Source organism: Oncorhynchus clarkii, chromosome 2, assembly GCF_045791955.1.
Source record: "Oncorhynchus clarkii lewisi isolate Uvic-CL-2024 chromosome 2, UVic_Ocla_1.0, whole genome shotgun sequence".
Classification (NCBI taxonomy): Eukaryota; Metazoa; Chordata; class Actinopteri; order Salmoniformes; family Salmonidae; genus Oncorhynchus; species Oncorhynchus clarkii.
In genome coordinates this window covers 71,178,601-71,200,542 of record NC_092148.1, presented here as the reverse complement: position 1 = coordinate 71,200,542, position 21,942 = coordinate 71,178,601, and the positions used below count along the sequence as shown (strand labels likewise).

The 21,942-nt window shown below is 43.6% G+C and overlaps 1 protein-coding gene across 3 annotated transcripts in view; it reads left to right on the top strand.

The window, feature by feature from the left end:
- Nucleotides 1-18,835, top strand: part of LOC139373249 (S-adenosylhomocysteine hydrolase-like protein 1) — a 31,387-nt gene extending 12,552 nt beyond the window's left edge. The window contains exons 1-17 of one of the 3 annotated variants that reach the window (XM_071113570.1): nucleotides 11,803-11,938; nucleotides 12,477-12,588; nucleotides 13,024-13,167; nucleotides 13,400-13,500; nucleotides 13,625-13,727; nucleotides 14,461-14,555; nucleotides 14,681-14,787; nucleotides 15,116-15,232; nucleotides 15,314-15,377; nucleotides 15,488-15,576; nucleotides 15,707-15,777; nucleotides 16,669-16,763; nucleotides 17,102-17,200; nucleotides 17,287-17,355; nucleotides 17,539-17,617; nucleotides 17,712-17,832; nucleotides 17,992-18,835. In XM_071113570.1, the coding sequence (XP_070969671.1) occupies nucleotides 11,885-11,938; nucleotides 12,477-12,588; nucleotides 13,024-13,167; nucleotides 13,400-13,500; nucleotides 13,625-13,727; nucleotides 14,461-14,555; nucleotides 14,681-14,787; nucleotides 15,116-15,232; nucleotides 15,314-15,377; nucleotides 15,488-15,576; nucleotides 15,707-15,777; nucleotides 16,669-16,763; nucleotides 17,102-17,200; nucleotides 17,287-17,355; nucleotides 17,539-17,617; nucleotides 17,712-17,832; nucleotides 17,992-17,998 (1,527 nt within the window). In that variant the 5' untranslated portion in view covers nucleotides 11,803-11,884 and the 3' untranslated portion in view covers nucleotides 17,999-18,835. Of the gene's footprint in view, nucleotides 1-11,802; nucleotides 11,939-12,476; nucleotides 12,589-13,023; nucleotides 13,168-13,399; nucleotides 13,501-13,624; nucleotides 13,728-14,460; nucleotides 14,556-14,680; nucleotides 14,788-15,115; nucleotides 15,233-15,313; nucleotides 15,378-15,487; nucleotides 15,577-15,706; nucleotides 15,778-16,668; nucleotides 16,764-17,101; nucleotides 17,201-17,286; nucleotides 17,356-17,538; nucleotides 17,618-17,711; nucleotides 17,833-17,991 lie in introns of those variants that run through there. The other 2 variants (XM_071113554.1, XM_071113560.1) reach the window with 2 other exon arrangements.
- Nucleotides 18,836-21,942: the final 3,107 nt, after the last annotated feature.

Here is a 21,942-nt window from a genome sequence, read left to right as displayed (position 1 = left end):
ATCTGGCCAAGGCTTTCGACTCTGTCAATCACCACATCCTCATCGGCAGACTCGACAGCCTTGGTTTCTCAAATGATTGCCTCGCCTGGTTCACCAACTACTTCTCTGATAGAGTTCAGTGTGTCAAATCGGAGGGTCTGCTGTCCGGACCTCTGGCAGCCTCTATCGGGGTGCCACAGGGTTCAATTATTGGACCGACTCTCTTCTCTGTATACATCAATGAGGTCGCTCTTGCTGCTGGTGAGTCTCTGATCCACCTCTACGCAGACGACACCATTCTGTATACTTCTGGCCCTTCTTTGGACACTGTGTTAACAACCCTCCAGGCAAGCTTCAATGCCATACAACTCTCCTTCCGTGGCCTCCAATTGCTCTTAAATACAAGTAAAACTAAATGCATGCTCTTCAACCGATCGCTACCTGCACCTGCCCGCCTGTCTAACATCACTACTCTGGACGGCTCTGACTTAGAATACGTGGACAACTACAAATACTTAGGTGTCTGGTTAGACTATAAACTATCCTTCCAGACCCATATCAAACATCTCCAATCCAAAGTTAAATCTAGAATTGGCTTCCTATTTCGCAACAAAGCATCCTTCACTCATGCTGCCAAACATACCCTTGTAAAACTGACCATCTTACCAATCCTCGACTTTGGCGATGTCATTTACAAAATAGCCTCCAATACCCTACTCAACAAATTGGATGCAGTCTATCACAGTGCAATCCGTTTTGTCACCAAAGCCCCATATACTACCCACCATTGCGACCTGTACGCTCTCGTTGGCTGGCCCTCGCTTCATACTCGTCGCCAAACTCACTGGCTCCATGTCATCTACAAGACCCTGCTAGGTAAAGTCCCCCCTTATCTCAGCTCGCTGGTCACCATAGCATCTCCCACCTGTAGCACACGCTCCAGCAGGTATATCTCTCTAGTCACCCCCAAAACCAATTCTTTCTTTGGCCGCCTCTCTTTCCAGTTCTCTGCTGCCAATGACTGGAACGAACTACAAAATTCTCTGAAACTGGAAACACTTATCTCCCTCACTAGCTTTAAGCACCAACTGTCAGAGCAGCTCACAGATTACTGCACCTGTACATAGCCCACCTATAATTTAGCCCTATCAACTACCTCTTTCCCAACTGTATTTAATTTATTTATTTATTTTGCTCCTTTGCACCCCATTATTTTTATTTCTACTTTGCACATTCTTCCATTGCAAAACTACCATTCCAGTGTTTTACTTGCTATATTGTATTTACCTTGCCACCAAGGCCTTTTTTGCCTTTACCTCCCTTCTCACCTCATTTGCTCACATTGTATATAGACTTGTTTATACTTTATTCTTGACTGTATGTTTGTTTTACTCCATGTGTAACTCTGTGTTGTTGTATCTGTCGAACTGCTTTGCTTTATCTTGGCCAGGTCGCAATTGTAAATGAGAACTTGTTCTCAACTTGCCTACCTGGTTAAATAAAGGTGAAATAAATAAATAAAAAATATCAACAGTAACAATATGGTGATCAAAAAAACCCACAGGAGTAATGTCACACCTTACAACCCTACCACAGTACTGCTCAGATACAATCTGTTTAACCTTGCTGCACTGACACGACCTTGATTAACTTTTAGCCATGTGTACTGCCTAACTTTTGTATGTCTTACTCTCCACACATCAGAAAGCTCAAACTCAGTTAGTAGACCAGACAGACAAATTGCTGACCACTGGTGAGGATCTTCAGCAGTGCGATCAACAGTAAAATCTACAGTACAGTTCCAGTCCCCCCCTAAAACCATCTTGGTCACACTGTCTTAAGGTTTTCTTTATTTGATCAAATACAGCAATACGCTCTGTACCCTCATTAGGAGCATAAACATCTCTGTTGTAGATACCACAGTCATCCCTAAGCCTGAGGAAAACAAAATTGCCATCCTAGCAATGAAATTAGTACCATGACTGAGTATATGCTGCCCCTCCCACCACATACCACCGTCAACCTCATTAGCCTCATCACTATGTGTCTCCTGTAGAAAAACTACATTAAGCCTTTTATGTTTTATTACTTCTAATACCCAAGCCCTCTTATTCCTGTCCCTTCCCCCATTCATATTGAGAGAACCTACCCTTAGTACCACCATATAGAAAAGAGAAAGAAAAAACAGAGAAACCACAGAGAAACCAGACAAAGAGAAATAAGCACCCTATGAGGCATGATAATTATCATTGTTTTAAGTTTCTCTTAACCTTACCACATTTCCCACTACCTTTTGTTGCTGTGACAGCAGTAACAAATTCCCTCAAGTGGAAACGCTTCTTCACACTCAACTGGTCTAACCCCACTGTCTTCTGGAACACCACAGCTGACCTCACAAACTTATCAACAACAACAAAAAATCTGGCAATTTAACAGATTCCCCAAAAGTCTGGTCCAGGAACCCATTTACCTCATCTAGATTGTAAATTGAGTCGTTGCCAGCTTCTATCATATCAGCAGGGATATCAGAAATGTCCATATACTTCTCCTGATCCTCCTCAACTGAGGCCACAGACCCCTGACTCCCCTCTGCCACATCCCTCTCCATTATGAGCAATGAGGTACAGGAGAAGGTTCAGGCTAGTTTCCCAGGCAGTGGAGTGATAGGGTGCAAGAAAACTAACTCCAGACACCCCTCGTACTCGCTCATACAATTCCCAGCATGCACCAAACACTCCCAGCATGCAGAGAGAGAGATAGAGAGAGCGCTCCCCTTCCAATACTAGCAAGAATAAGAGTAGTCACCGGGACAAGTGAGCTCTCACAGTTTATGTGGCCACAGTGTGTGTTTTTAATTGTCCATGGTTTCCGTGTTTGAACATGCTTGTGTTTGTTTTTCCACACCTTTCCTTTAGACACACACAGACACAACCTAGGTAGCACATAATGTTCTGAGAATCATATTTTGAGCTTGGTAAGAGCATGGTTGTCCTATGCTTTTTTTTCTGGGAATGGTGCAGGATAGTTGCTTGGCTTTGGAACATTCTGAGAAAATCTTAGAAAATGGTCAACAACAAAAAAATAATCTTGGTATTTCATTACTTTAACAGAACGTTTCCTAAAAGTTCAAACATGGATACATTTAATTTGACAAATTATAATGTTCTAGGAACATTCTCCAACTGGTCTGACATTGGGAATGTTCTCAAATAGTTCAGAAAATTTTAAGAAACAACATTCTTCTGGGGAATTTCAGTACTTCAGCATAACATTTCCCACAGGTTTCCTCATGGTTCTATTAGTACCCACAAGTTCCAGGGTACTAAATGTGCTAGCTGGGAATTATGATACACTCAGAGACACACACAAACTCACATGCACACACACTTCTGTGTTTTTTATGTTTATGCTTGGGAATCAGAGAACACTCCAAACGTTATTCATATTCATTACAGACTTCAAGTAATCCTGTATGAACTCTCTCCCTTCCTCCATGCCTCCCCTCCTTCTCTCGTTATTTCCCAGCCCTCCATCCTGGAACCGCTCTCAATTCACAAAGGCTCTTTTCTTCTTTGGCCCACTCCCTTTTCTCTCTTCTGTCTCTCCTCTCACCTGCCTCCTCTAACAGATGTAGGATCTTAATTTGAGAATTTCCCTGCACGGCAGGAAATGCAAACTTGTAGTGTATTCACAGTTTAGAAAGGCTTTTTAAGTTTGTAATTTCCACTTTGTCAAGGACAAAAGATGGACTTGATTTTCCCTAATGAAAAATGTATCAACCCCTACAAAAAAAATGTCAATTAATTATAATCCTCATAATAATTCACATTTCCTGTTGCAGTATGATTATTTTCCTGCTGTAGCAAACTGGATCAAATTAAGGTCCTACATACTGTATGTACCAGTAACCTGGGCCTGAGAGCATATGGTGTAGCGCCTCTCAGTGTGTTAGCTTAGCAAGCCTTTATCCCTGAACCTTCTCATCAAACGCGGTCAGGTCACAGTCGAGCACGGTCAGTCCACGGTTAAATACAGTCTTTGTGTGGTGGAAAGCGTTTGTTCTGACAGCATGAAGAAGGTGTACAGCCTGGTCAACTTGAACAAAACCAAGGAACAGAAGGCAGTTCAGTCCATCTGTATCAAGGTATCTCTGTTGTAGTCTATATTATATGTAGTTCTGTCAATCTTTATCAAGGTATCTCTGTTCTAGACTCTGTCACTGGTCTCTTTATTACAGTCAATCTGTATCAAGGCACACTAAATGACCAAAAGTATGTGGACACCTACTTGTCAAACATCTCATTCCAAAATCCTAGGCATTACAATGGAGTTGGTCCACCCTTTGCTGCTAAAACAGCCTCCACTCTTCTGGGAAGGCTTTCCACTAGATGTTGGAACATTGCTGCGGAACTTCGATTCAGCAACAAGAGTATTAGTGAAGTCGGGCACTGATGTTGGGCGATTAGGACTGGCTTGCAGTCTTCGTTCCAATTCATCCCAAAGGTGTTCGATGTGGTTGAGGTCAGGGCTCTATGCAGGCCAGTCAAGTTCTTCCACACCAATCTCGACAAATTATTTCTGTATGGACCTTGCTTTGTGTACGGGGGCATTGTCATGCTGAAACAGGAAAAGGCTTTCACCAAACTGTTGCCACAAAGTTAGAAGCACATAATCATCTAGAATGTCATTGTGTACTGTAGCATTAAGATTTCCCTTCACTGGAACTAAGGGGCCTAGCCAGAACCATATTTTTTTTTGTTTTAAAAGCCCCAGACCATTATTCCTCCTCCACCAATCTTAACAGTTGGCACTTTTTATTGTGGCAAGTAGCAGTCTTCTGGCATTTGCCAATCCCAGATTTGTCCGTCGGACTGCCAGATGGTGAAGTGTGATTCATCCACTGAATGCGTTTCCACTGCTCCAGAGTCCAATGGCGGCGAGCTTTACACCACTCCATCCGACACTTGGCATTGCGCATGTTGATCTTAGGCTTTTGTGCGGCTGCTCGGCCATGGAAACCCCTTTCATTAAGCTCCCGAAGAACAGTTATTGTGCTGAAGTTGCTTCCAGAGGCAGTTTGTAACTCGATAGTGAGTGTTGCAACCCAGGACAGATGATTTTTACACGCTATGCGCTTCAGCACTCGTTGGTCCCATTCTATGAGCTTGTGTGGCCTACCACCTCGCGGCTGAGCCGTTGTTGCTCCAAGACTTTCCACTTCACAATAACAGCACTTACAGTTGACCGGGGCAGCTCTAGCAGGGCAGAAATTTGATGAACTGACTTGTTGGAAAGGTGACATGCTATGACTGTGCCACATTGAAAGTTACTGAGCTCTCCAGTAAGGCCATTCTACTGCCAATGTTTTTCTATGGAAATTGCATTGCTGTGGGCTCGATGTTATACACCTGTCAGCAACAGGTGTGGCTGAAATAGGAAAGTATTCAGACACCTTGACCTTTTCCACATTTTGTTACGTTACAGCCTTATTCTAAAATGGATTAAATTGTTTTTTTCCCCTCATCAATCTACACATGATTCCCCATAATGACAATGCAAAAACTGTTTTTTAGAATTTTTTGCAAATGCATAAAAAGAAAGAAATGGAAATATCACATTTACACAAGTATTCAGACCCTTTACTCAGTACTTTGTTGAAGCACCTTTGGCAGCAGTTACAGCCTTGAGTCTTCTTTTGTATGACGCTACAAGCCTGGCACACCTGAATTTGGGGAGATTCTCCCATTCTTCCCTGCAGATTATCTTAAGTTCTGTCAGGTTGGATCGGGAGCGTTGCTGCACAGCTATTTTCAGGTGTCTCCAGAGATGTTCAACCTCTGTTCAAAGGACATTCAGAGACTTGTCCTGAAGCCACTCCTTAGTTGTCTTGGCTGTGTGCTTAGGGTCATTGTCCTGTTGGAAGGTGAACCTTCGCCCCAGTTTGAGGTCCTGAGCGCTCTGAGGAAGGGTTTTCATCAAGGATCTCTCTGTTCTAGTCTCTGGTATCTCTAGTTCAGTCAATCTGTATCAAGGTATCTGTATCCTCACCAGGTTGAATTACTTCTACCTCTCTGTGGGGAAGGTACCTCTGCTGTATGTGATTTAGTTATTTGAGAGTGGATTAGTTGCATCCAGAGTGTGGATCCAAATTTCTCCTGGCCCATAGAGTACATTCAAGGTAAGGAAACACATAAGTAATTTCATAATTTGCGGTGAACTACACTTTTAAATCAGAGCCTTTAATTAAATAACATGTATCTGTCCGTCCATCTTTAATCACAGTGGCTCAGATCATCCCTCTCTTGGGACTGTGTCGTCATTCAGTTAACTCGTGCTCTCTTATGATTTGAGGCCATTCAGTTCGGTATCCTTCCTTGTGTGTGAAAGATCAAGCAGCAGTTTGAGTTCTGAGTATACTCAGCTATGCACCTTTTCTCAGGGGAAAGGCTACTAGTGTTGATGTAGTCCTTTGAATCAGATCAGCTAATTTAAGTGCAGGCAGTATTTACCTTTCTGTTCAATGTCAGTGAGTGAGTGTATTCTGCTTCAACAGCCGCAGTATCTACGTAGGAAGAGAGCCTTATGGGTCTGGTTAGTACAGTCGTGGCCAAAAGTTTTGAGAATGACACAAATATTAATTTTCACAAAGTCTGCTGCCTCAGTGTCTTTAGATAGTTTTGTCAGATGTTACTATGGAATACTGAAGTATAATTACAAGCATTTCATACGTGTCAAAGACTTTTATTGACAATTACATGAAGTTGATGCAAAGAGTCAATATTTGCAGTGTTCACCCTTCTTTTTCAAGACCTCTGTAATCCACCCTGGCATGCTGGCAAATAACTTCTGGGCCACATCCTGACTGGTGGCAGCCCATTCTTGCATTATCAATGCTTGGAATTTGTCAGAATTTGTGGGGTTTTGTTTGTCCACCCGCCTCTTGAGGATTGACCACAAGTTCTCAATGGGATTAAGGTCTGGGGAGTTTCCTGGCCATGGACCCAAAATATCGATGTTTTGTTCCCCGGCAACTTAGTTATCACATTTGCCTTATGGCAAGGTGCTCCATCATGCTGGAAAAGGCATTGTTCGTCACCAAACTGTTCCTGGATGGTTGAGAGAAGTTGCTCTCAGAGGATGTGTTGGTACCATTCTTTATTCATGGCTGTGTTCTAGTCAAAATTGTGAGTGAGCCCACTCCCTTGCTTTACTGTTGGCATGACACAGGACTGATGGTAGCGCTCACCTTGTCTTCTCCGGACAAGCTTTTTTCCAAATGCCCCAAACGATCGGAAAGGGGATTAATCAGAGAAAATGACTTTACCCCAGTCCTCAGCAGTCCAATCCCTGTACCTTTTGCAGAATATCAGTCTGTTCCTGATGTTTTTCCTGGAGATAAGTGGCTTCTTTGCTGCCATTCTTGACACCAGACCATCCTCCAAAAGTCTTCACCTCACTGTGCGTGCAGATGCACTCACACCTGCCTGCTGCCATTCCTGAGCAAGCTCTGTACTGGGGGTGCCCCAATCCCACAGCTGAATCAACTTTAGGAGACGGTCCTGGCGCTTGCTGGACTTTCTTGGGTGCCCTGAATCCTTTTTCACAACAATTGAACCGCTCTCCTTGAAATTCTTGATGATCCGATAAATGGTTGATTTAGGTGCAATTTTACTGGCAGCAATATCCTTGCCTGTGAAGCCCTTTTTGTGCAAAGCAATGATGACGGCACATGTTTCCTTGCAAGTAACCACGGTTGACAGAGGAAAAACAATGATTCCAAGCACCACCCTCCTTTTGAAGCTTCCAGTCTGTTATTCAAACTCAATCAGCATGACAGAGTAATCTCCAGCCTTGTCCTCGTCAACACTCACACCTGTGTTAACGAGAGAATCACGGACATCACGGACATGATGTCAGCTGGTCCTTTTGTGGCAGGGCTGAAATGCAGTGGATTCAGTTCATTTACATGGCAAAGAGGGACTTTGCAATTAATTGCAATTCATCACTCTTCATAACATTCTGAAGTATTTGCAAATTACCATCATACAAACTGAGGCAGCAGACTTTGTGAACATTTTTATTTGTGTTATTCTCAACTTTTGGCCACGACTGTACATAGGATCAGTGATTTCTACAGTCTTTCTACAGTTTGTACAGAGTTCTACCTCCGATATCCATCCCCTCCCTTTCCCCAACAATGTTAACTCATCCTGTATGGTTTGTGTTCTTATCATGCTATAGCTGTTATTATGATTGTTTACTATGGGGTCTCACATGTTTCTATGTTTACACCACAGGCTGACCAGAAACAACCCCAAGCCCCTTCCCCAAGGCTCTGCCTTCCTGTTGTATTCACACCTGAAGGGATCAGATAGGGCAGAGCTGCTGTAGGGATCTAGTGGAAGGGAATAGGGGCGGTTCAGGGTCAGGGCTGTTTTGTCATCAAATCAAATCAAAGTTTATTTGTCACGTGCGCCGAATACAACCTTACAGTGAAATGCTTACTTACAAGCCTTAACCAACGGTGCAATTTTTAAGTAAAAAATAGGTATTAGGTAAACAATAGATAAGTAAAGAGAAAAAAGGAAAATAACAGTGAAAACAACAGTAGCGAGGCTATATAGGGGGGTACTAGTACAGAGTCGATGTGCAGGGGCACCGGTTAGTCGGGCTAATTGAGGTAATATGTACATGTAGGTAGAGTTAAAGTGACTATGCATAGATGGAAAACAGAGAGTAGCAGCAGGCGTCACTGCGGCGTGACACAATGCAAATAGTCCGGGTAGCCATTTGATTACCTGTTCAGGAGTCTTATGGCTTGGGGGTAAAAGCTGTTAAGAAGCATTTTGGACCTAGACTTGGCGCTCCGGTACCGCTTGCCATGTGGTAGCAGAGAGAACAGTCTATGACTTGGGTGGCTGGGGTCATTGACCATTTTTAGGGCCTTCCTCTGACACCGCCTGGTGTAGAGGTCCTGGATGGCAGGCAGCTTAGCTCCAGTGATGTACTGGGCCGTACGCACTACCCCCTGTAGTGCCGAGCAGTTGCTGTACCAGGCAGTGATGCAACCAGCCAGTCAGTCAGTTGCTCTCAATGTTGCAGCTGTAAAACCTTTTGAGGATCTGAGGACTCATGCCAAATCTTTTCAGACTCCTGAGGGGAAATAGGAGAAGGTTAATGGGAAGGTGGTGCCCTGTGTGAGTTTGTTTGTGGACAAATGAGCTCTGTAGAAAACACTGGCCTCCTGTGGCCTCCTGTGGCAGCCCAGATGAGCCATCCCACGTCTCAGTTCAGCTGAAATATATAACTGAAATATCTCTGATTAGAGTTACACATTGGGCTTGTTTGACATTCTGTAACTCTCTATGTGCATCTCTCTCTGAGTGCTCACCATGCGCAAGGAATAGGACAGGACAGAAATGTGAGCTATTCATGTGAGAATCTCTCTTGAGGAAGTACAGTAATATACCATGAGAAACTGCTTCTTAGCCTGCGTTTACACAGGCAGCCCAATTCTGATATTTTTTTCATGAATTGGTCTTTTGACCAATCAGGTCAGCTCTGAAAAAGATCTGATGTGGAAAGGTCTGATGTGATTGGTCAAAAGACCAATTTGTTGAAAAAATAGAAAAATTGGGCTGCCTGTGTAAACGCAGTCATATTGACCCTCATTATAAACCATTAGAAAGACTGTGAGGTTAATTACCTTTAATGAGGCAACTCTTAACGAGGCAGCTCTTAACGAGGTAGCTCTTAACGAGGTAGTAAGTGGACAGTTTGATCCTGAGCAGCACATATGGCCTTTATGAGTCTTATGATCCACCCGTTAACCATTGGAGGGTGATTGAGGGTGATTCAGGCAGGGTAAGTTTCTGATTTAAAAAAATAAGTAGTATTGTGCAGCCCTCACCAAACGATACATTCTGGTGAAGGGAAAGGGTCTATGGGTAGAAATGGAAAGTGTCAACAAATCAGAAACAGACCCAGATTAGATGGGAAGGATGAAAACCAGCAGTGCTGCAAACCTCAAGGTTTGATTAGCCCTGGGCTAGGGGAAAGGTGCTAACGGTAAAAATGGAATGTGTTCTTGAGTGGGGGATCTGAAGTCAGCATTGTTGTAGAATTGGAATGTGGCCCGGTGTGGGGGATCTGAAGTCAGGAATTCAGCTCCACAGACTTCTGACTGACCTACGACCCTTATCAGCTAATCCTATTAAGAGCTGCCAACTCGGCTCCACTCGGACCGCATAAGACAAGGGGTGTACCCACGGCCTAACACCAGTGTGTGAGTGTGCATGTGTGAGGGGGGGTCAAGCCAGAAAACTATTCTGAGAGTGTGTGTGTGTGTGTGTGTGTGTGTGTGTGTGTGTGTGTGTGTGTGTGTGTGTGAGAGAGAGAGTGCAACCCAGGTCTCAGAGCATTTTGTATTATTCTGTATGTAAATCTGAGACACTCAATTTAGTATGACATGTTTCGTATGATATGTATTCATTTGTGGATGTCCATCACCCATTTTGTATGATATGTCACAAATTACAATTCATGTTTTATGTTACAAATTTGTAAACTTACAATATGTTACAAATTTGCAAAACATATGATATGTTACAAATTCTAACTAGATGGCTAACATTAGCTTGGCTAGGGTTAGGAGTTAGGGTTAAGTTTAGGAGTTAGGGTTAAGGATAGGGGAAGGGTTAGCTAAAAGGGTTAAGGTTAGGGGAAGGGTTAGCTAAAAGGGTTAAGGTTAGGGGAAGGGTTAGCTAAAAGGGTTAAGGATAGGGGAAGGGTTAGCTAAAAGGGTTAAGGTTAGGAGAAGGGTTAGCTAAAAGGGTTACGGTTAGGAGAAGGGTTAGCTAAAAGGGTTAAGGTTAGGAGAAGGGTTAGCTAAAAGGGTTAAGGTTAGGAGAAGGGTTAGCTAAAAGGGTTAAGGTTAGGAGAAGGGTTGGCTAAAAGGGTTAAGGATATGGGAAGGGTTGGCTAAAAGGGTTAAGGTTAGGAGAAGGGTTAGCTAAAAGGGTTAAGGTTAGGAGAAGGGTTAGCTAAAAGGGTTAAGGTTAGGAGAAGGGTTGGCTAAAAGGGTTAAGGATAGGGGAAGGGTTAGCTAAAAGGGTTAAGGTTAGGAGAAGGGTTAGCTAAAAGGGTTAAGGTTAGGAGAAGGGTTAGCTAAAAGGGTTAAGGTTAGGAGAAGGGTTGGCTAAAAGGGTTAAGGATATGGGAAGGGTTAGCTAAAAGGATTAAGGTTAGGAGAAGGGTTAGCTAAAAGGGTTAAGGATAGGGGAAGGGTTAGCTAAAAGGGTTAAGGATAAGGGAAGGGTTAGCTAAAAGGGTTAAGGATAGGGGAAGGGTTAGCTAAAAGGGTTAAGGATAGGGGAAGGGTTAGCTAACATGCTAAATAGCTGCAAAGTAGCAAGTACTTGAAAAGTGCTAATTAGTTCAAATGTTGTCCATGATGCGTTGCTAGACATTCACGTTATACTCCAGACCAACCACCCTACTTAATTTTTTTTCCTTAAGTAACCATCTGTTTCATGTAACCATACCAAACGTAACATATAATACTAATTTGAGTATCCCGGAATTACATGTACTATGTTACGTCTAGTATATGAGACCAGGATGATGTGTGTGTGTCACTTTGGAATGGAGGATTAGGTAGAACAGAGCCCGGTGGGCGGGGAGTTTTAGGGAGAGTGGTGCACGACTTTAAAAAGAAGAGTCCTAGCACCTAACCTAACCAGACTATGCTACCAGGCTGGATGAGATTGGACTGGATTGGTCTAGGCTGTACCAAGTGGGAATAAGTGGCAGAGACGGGGGCAGACTGGACTGAACCTGGCTTAACTGAACTAGGCTGAGTGGGTAAAAGAAGCATAGACTGTGTCAGAGGGAGCAGACAGCAGGCATGGCTAAGTGGGAACCCTCCACCAGCCCTGCCTTCCAACCACCACACTGGATGGTGAGACGGAGAGAGGGGGAGAGTGATGGAGAGAAAAAAGGGGACTATGAAAAGAAAGAGACATGGATAAGGGAAAGAGAATGAAAGTGGGTTAGTGAGAGACGGTGAGCGTGTTATGAAGAGTGTGTTAGGGAGAGAGGGAAGGTGTGTGAGTGTGAGCTATGGTGAGAGAGTGAGAGAACTATGTGAACCTCTTGAACCTCCTGAATCATCTGTGCCTCCTTTGTGTGTTTTGTTCCTTATGTTGAGTAAAAAAAGGAGGTTTATATAATGCCTTAGACAATGCGGTGGATATAGCCCTGGCGTCCTTCTAACCTTGTCTGTTTCTCTTACCTCAAAAGTAACTCTCTCTCTCTCTCTCTCTCTCTCTCTCTCTCTCTCTCTCTCTCTCTCTCTCTCTCTCTCTCTCTCTCTCTCTCTCTCTCTCTCTCTCTCTCTCTCTCTCTCTCTCTCTCTCTCTCTCTCTCTCTCTCTCTCTCTCTCTCTCTCTCTCTCTCTCTCTCTCTCTCTCTCTCTCTCTCTCTCTCTCTCTCTGCAGCAAATCCAGTTTGCTGATCAGAAGCAGGAGTTTAACAAACGTCTCACTAAGACCGGGCGTCGCTCCCTGTCCCTGTCCCTCTCCCATTCCTCCACAGACAGCTACAGCTCAGGTATCCATCCACACATGCACCCACTGCTTTTAACCCTTCTTCAGCATGGTGTGTTTTGTCTCTGTGTACAGCCGACCCATGTAGCTGGCTGTGGTCACAGCATCTGGGGAACAGAGGGCTGGGTACATATAGATTAGTCCAAGGCATTTCTCCTTAGGAGATAAAGTCTTCAGAGGAATTACCATTTTTCATTTACTCCTAATCTGTCCCCTGGGGGTGGGGGGGTGGGGGGGGGGGTGGGGGGTAATCCAGACAGTACGTAGCATGTAGTTAAACCTCAGACCTGAAAGATCACACAGCCGTTAACTTTAGACTATTTGGTAAAATGAGAGCTTTCGTGAGGCCTAGATGATTTATCTCGTTCATACTGTTTCATTGTGCCTGATGTTGATTACTCTATCACCCCCTTACCTCCCCTCACACACAAACCCTTAGCTGCGTCGTACACAGACAGTTCAGAGGATGAGATGTCTCCTAGAGACAGGCAGCAGAGGAGCTCTAAGGGACATCAAGACTTCTGCATCAAGAACATCAAACAGGCTGACTTCGGACGCAGGGAGATCGAGATTGCTGAACAAGGTGAGAGGGAATGGAGGGTGTGTGTGTGTGTGTGTGTGTGTGTGTGTGTGTGTGTGTGTGTGTGTGTGTGTGTGTGTGTGTGTGTGTGTGTGCATGGTAAAGAGTAAGGTAAGAAAGAGGTTGGAAACATGACTCAAGGTCTGTCAGGTTCTCTCCCTCTTTCTCTCTGTCTCTCACTCTCTCTTTCCCCCATTCCTCCATTTCCCTCCTTCTCCCTTCTCTGTCTTTGTAGAGATGCCAGCTCTGATGGCCCTGAGAAAGAGATCAGGGGGCGAAAAGCCGCTGGTTGGTGCTAAAGTAGTGGGCTGCACTCACATCACCGCTCAGACCGCTGTGAGTATGCATGCACGCACACACACACATCACAAACAGACACTGAATCACGCACATACACACACAGACACAAACTGAATTGGACTGCGTGTGTGCGTGTGTGTATACATGTGCATACCTGTAGGTCTTGATGGAGACTCTGTCTGCGTTGGGGGCTCAGTGTCGCTGGGCAGCCTGTAACATCTACTCCACCCAGAATGCTGTGGCTGCAGCTCTGGCTGAGGGAGGTGAGAGACACGCAGTATTTCTCTCTCTCTCTCTCTCTCTCTCTCAAATCAATTCAATTCAATTCAAGAGGCTTTATTGGCATGGGAAACATGTGTTAACATTGCCAAAGCAAGTGAGGTAGATAATATACAAAAGTAAACAATAGAAATTAACAGTAAACATTACACATACAGAAGTTTCAAAACAATAAAGACATTAAAAATGTCATATTTTATATATATATATATATATATATATACAGTGTTGTAACAATGTACAAATGGTTAAAGTACACAAGGGAAAATAAACAAGCATAACTATGGGTTGTATTTACAATGGTGTTTGTTCTTCACTCTCTCTCTCTCTCTCTCTCTCTGTCTTCTCTCTCTCTGTCCTCTCTCTCATATTCTCTCTCTCTCTGTCTTCTCTCTCTCTTTCTTTCTCTCTCTCTCTCTCTCTCTCTCTCTCTCTCTCTCTCTCTCTCTCTCTCTCTCATATTCTCTCTCTCTCTCTGTCTTCTCTCTCTTCCTCTCTCTCTCTCTCTCTCTCATATTCTCTCTCTCTCTCTGTCTTCTCTCTGTCCTTTCTCTCTCTCTCATATTCTCTCTCTCTGTCTTCTCTCTCTCTCTATCTGTCTTCTCTCTCTGTCTTCTCTCTCTCATATTCTCTCATATTCTCTCTCTCTCTCTGTCTTCTCTCTCTCTGATTTATCTCTCTGTCTTCTCTCTCATATTCTCTCTCTGTCTCTCTCAGGCTTCTCTGTGTTTGCATGGAAGGGGGAGTCGGAGGATGACTTCTGGTGGTGTATTGACCGCTGTGTCAGCCTGGAGTCCTGGCAGCCCAATATGGTACAGTACAGTATAGGCCTACCTACCTGTCTCTCTCTTAATGTGGTACAGTACAGGCCTAGCTCTCACATTAGACAGCTATGATCCGGATGGATACAGTCATGGGTGGATTCTGTTTTTCTCAGATCCTGGATGACGGGGGAGACCTGACCCACTGGATCTTTAAGAAATACCCCAACATGTTCAAGATGATCAAGGGAATCGTGGAAGAGAGTGTCACAGGGGTTCACAGGTGGGATTGGAGCACACGTGTCTCTGATTGTTGTGAAATACCTTTTAGATTAGAAGACACTCTTATCTAAATCAATGGATATTTCAGGTATGATAAGCCTATTGTTTGCCTTAGTCATTACAACTTGTGTGACTCATGTGAGTCGCCTGTGTGAATAAGGACAGCTCATTAAAGCATGTGGCAATATAAATTGAATAAAAGAAGCTAACACTTACAATATTCCCTTAAGGGCCCTGGTCAAAAGTAGTGCACTACATAGTTAAAAGGGGACATTTAGGACACAGCCTATGTGTAGTGCTAAGGTAGCAGTGTTCCCCTTCTTCCGAAGGCTGTACCAGCTGTCCAAGGCAGGGAGACTGTGTGTCCCTGCTATGAACGTCAATGACTCCATTACTAAACAGAAGTTTGACAACCTCTACTGCTGCAGGGAGTCCATACTGGATGGGTACGTATATGAAAACACACAGGCGCAGAATCAACATGCGTGTTTGTGTGTGTGACCTTTGGCCTCCCATCCCTCCCCCAGATTGAAACGCTCTACAGATGTGATGTTTGGGGGAAAGCAGGTGGTGGTGTGTGGCTATGGAGAGGTCAGTATTTTATTAGCACCTAATAAACACAGAGGTGTAAAGTGTTCTCTCTATGTATTTATTCCATCTGTGTGTACGTATGTTTTCCCCTCCCCTCTCCCTCTGGCCAGGTTGGTAAAGGTTGCTCTGCCGCTCTGAAGGCCATGGGCTCAGTAGTGTATGTCACGGAGGTGGACCCCATATGTGCCCTGCAGGCCTGGTATGACGTGTGTGTGTGTGTGTGTGTGTGTGTGTGTGTGTGTGTGTGTGTGTGTGTGTAAGACATGTACTGTAGGTGACAGAAGCAGGTCTTGAACTACTTGTGTATATCTCTCCTCTCCCTGCCCCAGCATGGATGGCTTCAGACTGGTCAAGCTCAATGAGGTCATCAGACAGGTGGACCTGGTCATCACCTGCACAGGTAAGACATGATGTCAACACCCACAGAGGTTATGTGAATGGTCCAGTAGAGAGACTGTAGGCTGGGAAAGCCTTTACTCTCACACACTACAGCTCTGAAGAGTTAGCTATAGAATTACATTACATTCCTTTTAATGCCAAAAATGTACCTGTATGTACCTGTATGTACCTAAATGTATACTCTCCAGTAGGAGTGTTTCTCAGGTTACCAACCCTCTCAGTGGTCCTGTAATGTGACTGTGATAAGTTATAACAGGCAATGATAGGTTATGACCAGTGGTTAAATTGAGCTGGAGCTTCCCGGAACTGGTCAAAGGGAGAGCCAGAACCTTACTGGTTCAAAGTAAATAAAAATAAGAATTAAACATTTGATAAAAGGACACTGAACTGGAATCAGGGTTTAGCCTTATACCTTATGTACGCAATGCAACAATGCTAAGCAAATTGGCTATTCTGTGAGTTATGAATTGACTGCATTGCAATGCCATTTTTCATAGCTACTTGTAGTTCTTCCATGCCTACGTAGGGTATAAATCAGGCTGTAGAGGTTAGGGTTAGGGTTGAGGCTCCGGTTAGGGTAGAACTGAATGTGGACATGAAGCTAGGGTTAGGGTTGGGGTTATGGTTAGGGTTCAGAAACTAGCCCTAACCCTAGTTCTAACCCTAATACCATTTCCAACCCTAATCCTAACCCCTATATAATAAATTAGAATAAGCTATTTAAGCTTGTTACCTTTATTTTACCAGACAGGTCAATAAGAACTCATTCTTATTTACAATGAAGGCTAGCTATGTTATGATAGGCTATGGTAGTTTATGGTAGGCTATGATAGGTTATAACAGGCTATGACAGAATATGACTGACTATGAAAGCCTCAGTGTTTGTCTTCAGGCAACAAGAATGTGGTAGCAAGAGAGTACCTGGACAGGATGAAGAACGGCTGCATCGTCTGTAACATGGGACACTCCAACACTGAGATAGACGTGGTGAGACGTGTGTGTGTGTGTACAAATGTAGGATCTTGATTTGATCACTCTTGTTGCTGAGGATTTTCCTGCACAGCATTATTCAAGGTATGAAAAGGCTTCTAAACTTTGTAATTTCCTATTTTAAATAGCAGACTTCATTTGCCCCTAAGGAAAATGTATCAACCCCTACAAAAATGTAAATGAATTATAATCCATATAATAATTCACATTTCCTGTTGATGCAGGATACTTTTCCTGCTGTAGAAAACTGGCTCAAATGAACATCCTACATCTGTATGTGTCTGCATTTATGTCTGTGTGTGTTTGAGGTTGATAGACTGTTTCTCCTCTGTAAGGTGAGTCTGCGGACCCCAGAGTTGACCTGGGAGAAAGTGAGATCACAGGTGGACCATGTCATCTGGCCCGATGGCAAGAGAATAATCTTACTGGCTGAAGTGAGTGTCTGTGTGTGTGTATGCTTGTTGCCTGAGTGTGTGTCAGGTGTGTGATCACTGGTATGTGTATGTGTGTGTTTTCTCAGGGTCGTCTGTTGAATCTGAGCTGCTCCACAGTGCCCACCTTCGTCCTCTCCATCACCGCCACCACGCAGGTCTGTCTGTTTCACACTGCAGGGGAACTCATGGTCGCAGCAAACACACAAGCTGTACTGCTGTTTTGTGGAGTGCTACATGTATGCATTATGAAAAGGGACAGGCCTTTGTATCCACAGTCTCTTTGTAATTTAAATGTTTTCTATGTATACTATTTCTATAACGTAACGTAATGCACTCAGGCACTGGCTCTGATAGAGCTTTACAACGCCCCAGAGGGACGATATAAACAAGACGTCTACCTTCTGCCCAAAAAGATGGGTAAGACACACCACCTCACCTACCTACCGCCTTGTTACATAGGTTTTGACAGGGTCTACTGTGACTGTGTGTGTGGTTGTGTGTGTGTTTTCAGATGAGTTTGTGGCCAGTCTCCACCTGCCAACATTTGATGCCCACCTCACAGAGCTGACGGATGAGCAGGGCAAATACCTGGGCCTCAGCAAGACCGGACCCTTTAAACCGAACTACTACAGGTGGGGAAACTCTCACACACATACACTCACATCTGCATTTGCATACTCTCACGCATATAATACACATATACACACTAAAATCAGGACTGGACATAAACAGTAAAGTCATTTGGTGTTACAGTATGTTCCTGTAAGTGACAGTGAGTGTGCTCATTGCAGATACTAATCTATGGTAGTGAAGACCAAAGACGTACCATACCATCCCAAAGACATATGTGGCTCAGAGGGAAGGAGGACCAGGAGACCTGGCTCAGATTTGTGTTTGTGGGGGAACTATAGCCCAGCACTGACGGGTAACACCACAACCATGATGTCTGACTGACCTTTAACCCCTGTCCTCTGACCTCTGCTGAGCCATCTGACCTCACTGGAGGGCTGTCATTGGTCTGAGAGAATTGATATGCTGAGAAGCTCTTTTTTTAATGTACATAAAGTATTATTGTGAACAGAAGCAGAAATGATCATTTCCCACCAGATTCATATCCCAAGGCCAGACTCAGTTGCCGGGTTTGAGTTTTCTATTTTCCATTATTTTTATCTGTTGTCTGAAGGGGCGGAGTTTGGAGGAGGTGTATGTTATTTAGCAGAATCTTACAAAAATATCAAGTTGTAACAGAGGAACACAGATTATCTAATAAAAATATAAATACATCTCATTTTCAATCTTTCCAAAGATATCTAAATAATGTTTAAACTTTCTGAATGTAAACAAAGCAGATAAGTAATAACAAATAGGTTAAAGTTGACCAAATGTTACATTTTACCATATTTTTTTCTGCGTCTTTTCCAAAGATAAAGTTGTGACCTACCTGCTAGTCAGTCTCATTAACTCTGCTCTCCTCAAACAGTGTGTCTGTCTCTGTAGTTCTAACTATGCCCAATAGGTGGTGCAATGAAGCTAGTCAAAGAAGTGTAGCGGCTGTTCTGTGGATGTTTCTGGAGTTTGGTTACTCACACACACACACACACTTACAGGATACAGTGGTAGATGGACCTGTGTGTTTGTTTAGGTCTTCCCTCCCGACCTGTAGATAATGTGGGGTGAGGAGATAGACTGATCCAGAGTCATTACTTTACTGTAAGTGCCCTTCTGGATGGGAGAGGTGATAGCAGAGCCAATGTTATGACCTGTCCTGTCTTACTATACCTCCTGGCCCGTCCTAATAAAATACATAGTTGAATTAAACTTTCTTTTTTTTAAACTTTTTGTTTGCTATAACACTGATTTATGTATAAAAAAAGAATTGTCTTGTTAAATTAAATATGGCTCAAGTAATTATGACTGACAGGGTTGTACACCTATCATGTGCATCATGAAGTCACGTCTCTTTTTTTTACCGCCATTTCAAATTAGTATTGGGTGGGGCGTTAGTTAAACACAACAGTGTGCCTCAGTGATCAGTAGGCCTGGATACCTTCAAAATAGATGTTAGAAATTGGTTTAAAAATAATGCATCATCTGCTGCAACAAGTGCCGCTCAAATTCCACTCGTCCAAGCCACTGCTACGGTTGCTGGCGATCACGGCAAGAGTTATTTTTATTAGTATTATAATGTTTCTTAGGACGAATGAATAATGGATTTCTTTGTGATGGTGAATATTAAATGGATTTATTTTTAAAAAGACGCCCACCCACGCCCCACACTCCCACTCGTCAATTGTGGTGCCGGCAATATGTGGTAAAAATTTTGCCGTTTTTTAGATGCAGCATACGGAAATTCTTCTGTGAACTAGAGGCAAATCTTTTGGGATGATTCCCAATCTACTTAATTACTGTCGGAATTATTCTTGCCTTGGTTTGCACATGCAATCAAAGATTTGCATTAGCCTATTATAAAGGATATGTCGATATGAACAGCTAAGAGGAGTGTTGATAGTAAAATAATTTACATTTCTTTGAAATCTTACTGTATTTCGCCATTTTATGTAGTTAGTCCTTGCATACTACAAATATACGGAGCTGTCCATAGTGCTTAAGTTAGAGATCAATGTACCATTAATGAGGAAGTTAATGAGGAAGCCTACAGATCACCAACAGGCCAAATCAGCACGTAGAACATGGCCAGGAGTATGTAGGCCTATGTTGTGCCTTTTATTATGTTTTTGGAATGCTCTATAACAATGGGAATTAAAATTTCAACCCCACAGGTTGTGTAAATTGTATTTTTACATCTTAATAAAGAAGACTGTTGGCACCTCCCTGAAAATCAAAAACAGGCCCGGCATGGAAATCAAATGCCCTTCCAACTGATTCGTTCTGGCGGGGCCTTCCCAGGAGATGCTACAACAATAACTGTTACCATGGCACTCAACAAGTTGGTGCGTGCATGTGGGGGGGGGGCTTTTTGAAGAGCAGTCGGCACATCCACACTCAGTGCCCCCACCTCCCACCCCCCCTTTCCATCAGATCTGAGAGTTTGTCTGCTCACTTGGTCCCTAATCAGGTTCTGCCCCTCACTCTGTCTCTCCACTCTCTCTCCTCTCCATCAGATAATGATCCTTTAGAGCAGATTATTGTTTTACTAAAGTGTGTATGGGCTAATGTTGAAAGTAGAGGTAGTGGGTAAGCTGTGTGACTTCCATTTGAGAGCAGTGCTTTAGAACCCTCAGAGGGTTATACAGTGTTACCTGGACACATCAGGACTCCCCTGGGGTCTCCTTACCTGAGTTTACCTGAGCTCCTCTGTCTGCTCTGCTGCACTCTACTCTGACTCAGAGGGCATGGTTGGATTTCCACCATATTACTTACACCCCTCCTATTTTTTCATATGTGTATATGACAGGTGGGTAGGGTTGGGCATCTCTCATCTATGTTTCTCTAGTCTTGGTTATGTGTTCGCTGTGGTCATCCCAAGCACCAGGTGGCAGTATTCAGTAGTATATCTGGCCAATGAGATGAGAAAGCTCTCCCTCAACAGAATTACACAGATGAACCTCAATACATGAGCAAATTGCCTTTTTCTTAAGCATTTATTTTGTTTTTATTCTGTATGAAATGCAACAGTGCACACACATGTTTATTCAGTTCAACCACAAAAGCCATCCAAGGCCCAACTAATTGATTTTTAGAACATTGGTGCATGTTTTCCTAGATCAGTGTTCCATGCCTATCATGAGTGTAGATCTCTGGCCGCACAGACCTAAAAATACCCTATGTCCCTGGATTACAGTAATCCTGTGTGTGTGTGTGTGTGTGTGTGCACGCGTGCACTCACTGAGACAGGTCTAGGATAAAGACCTCCGGGTGGAACCCTTCCTCCGAAACCCCAGTGCATTGTGGTTATTTAAATCAGGCTAAATTGATAGCATCCAGGATGAAGAGGTGGTGATTGTGTGTGTGTGTGTGTTACAATGTGTAACCTGTTATTTTTATCTGTCACCCTCCACACTTCATCTTTCAGACCCCACCTTACCTTCTTTCTGCCAACCACCTGTCACTCTGTAGGCTCTATGTTCAGTTGTTACTATACAGTATATTATAACATACAACAATACAATTTAATACATCTTTATTAATCCACTTTGAGACAATTTAGAAGGCATCACTAGAGCACCTAAAACCTCCACTTCCTATAGGCCGACATGCAGCATAGAAGTACATTCATTCAGCATTAAGACATGAATACAGTGTGATCAGCTGTACAGTCATTTCCCCTGCACTTCTATGTACTACCATCACTGAGTGGCTAATAATGGGATCCATTTACACTCCAACCCATAATCCACCCTCTTTCTCCCCCTTTCACCCTCTCCCACTCCCAAGCTCATTTATCCTCCTCTTGCCCTGCTTCCATATAACCCATGAGTGGCGGGCGCGGCGGGTTTTAGAACAACACACATGCACACTTCCTACATCCCTATAAACCTCCTCTGGTCTCCCTCCAGGGGTCTGCTTTGGGACACCATATAGGTCAGAGTGTGTGTGTCTCCCCCCTCTCTCTAAACAGCTTTGATCCCCTCCATCATGACTACATGGTCTAATCACCAGCAGCAGCTGTCAGCAGCACACTGTCCATAGACATCAGTTTAACCCTGTGTTAAATTGGACCTACAGTAGTCTTCTCTGTTTAGACTATTTCTATGACAACGTAATGCCCTCAGGTGCTGGCT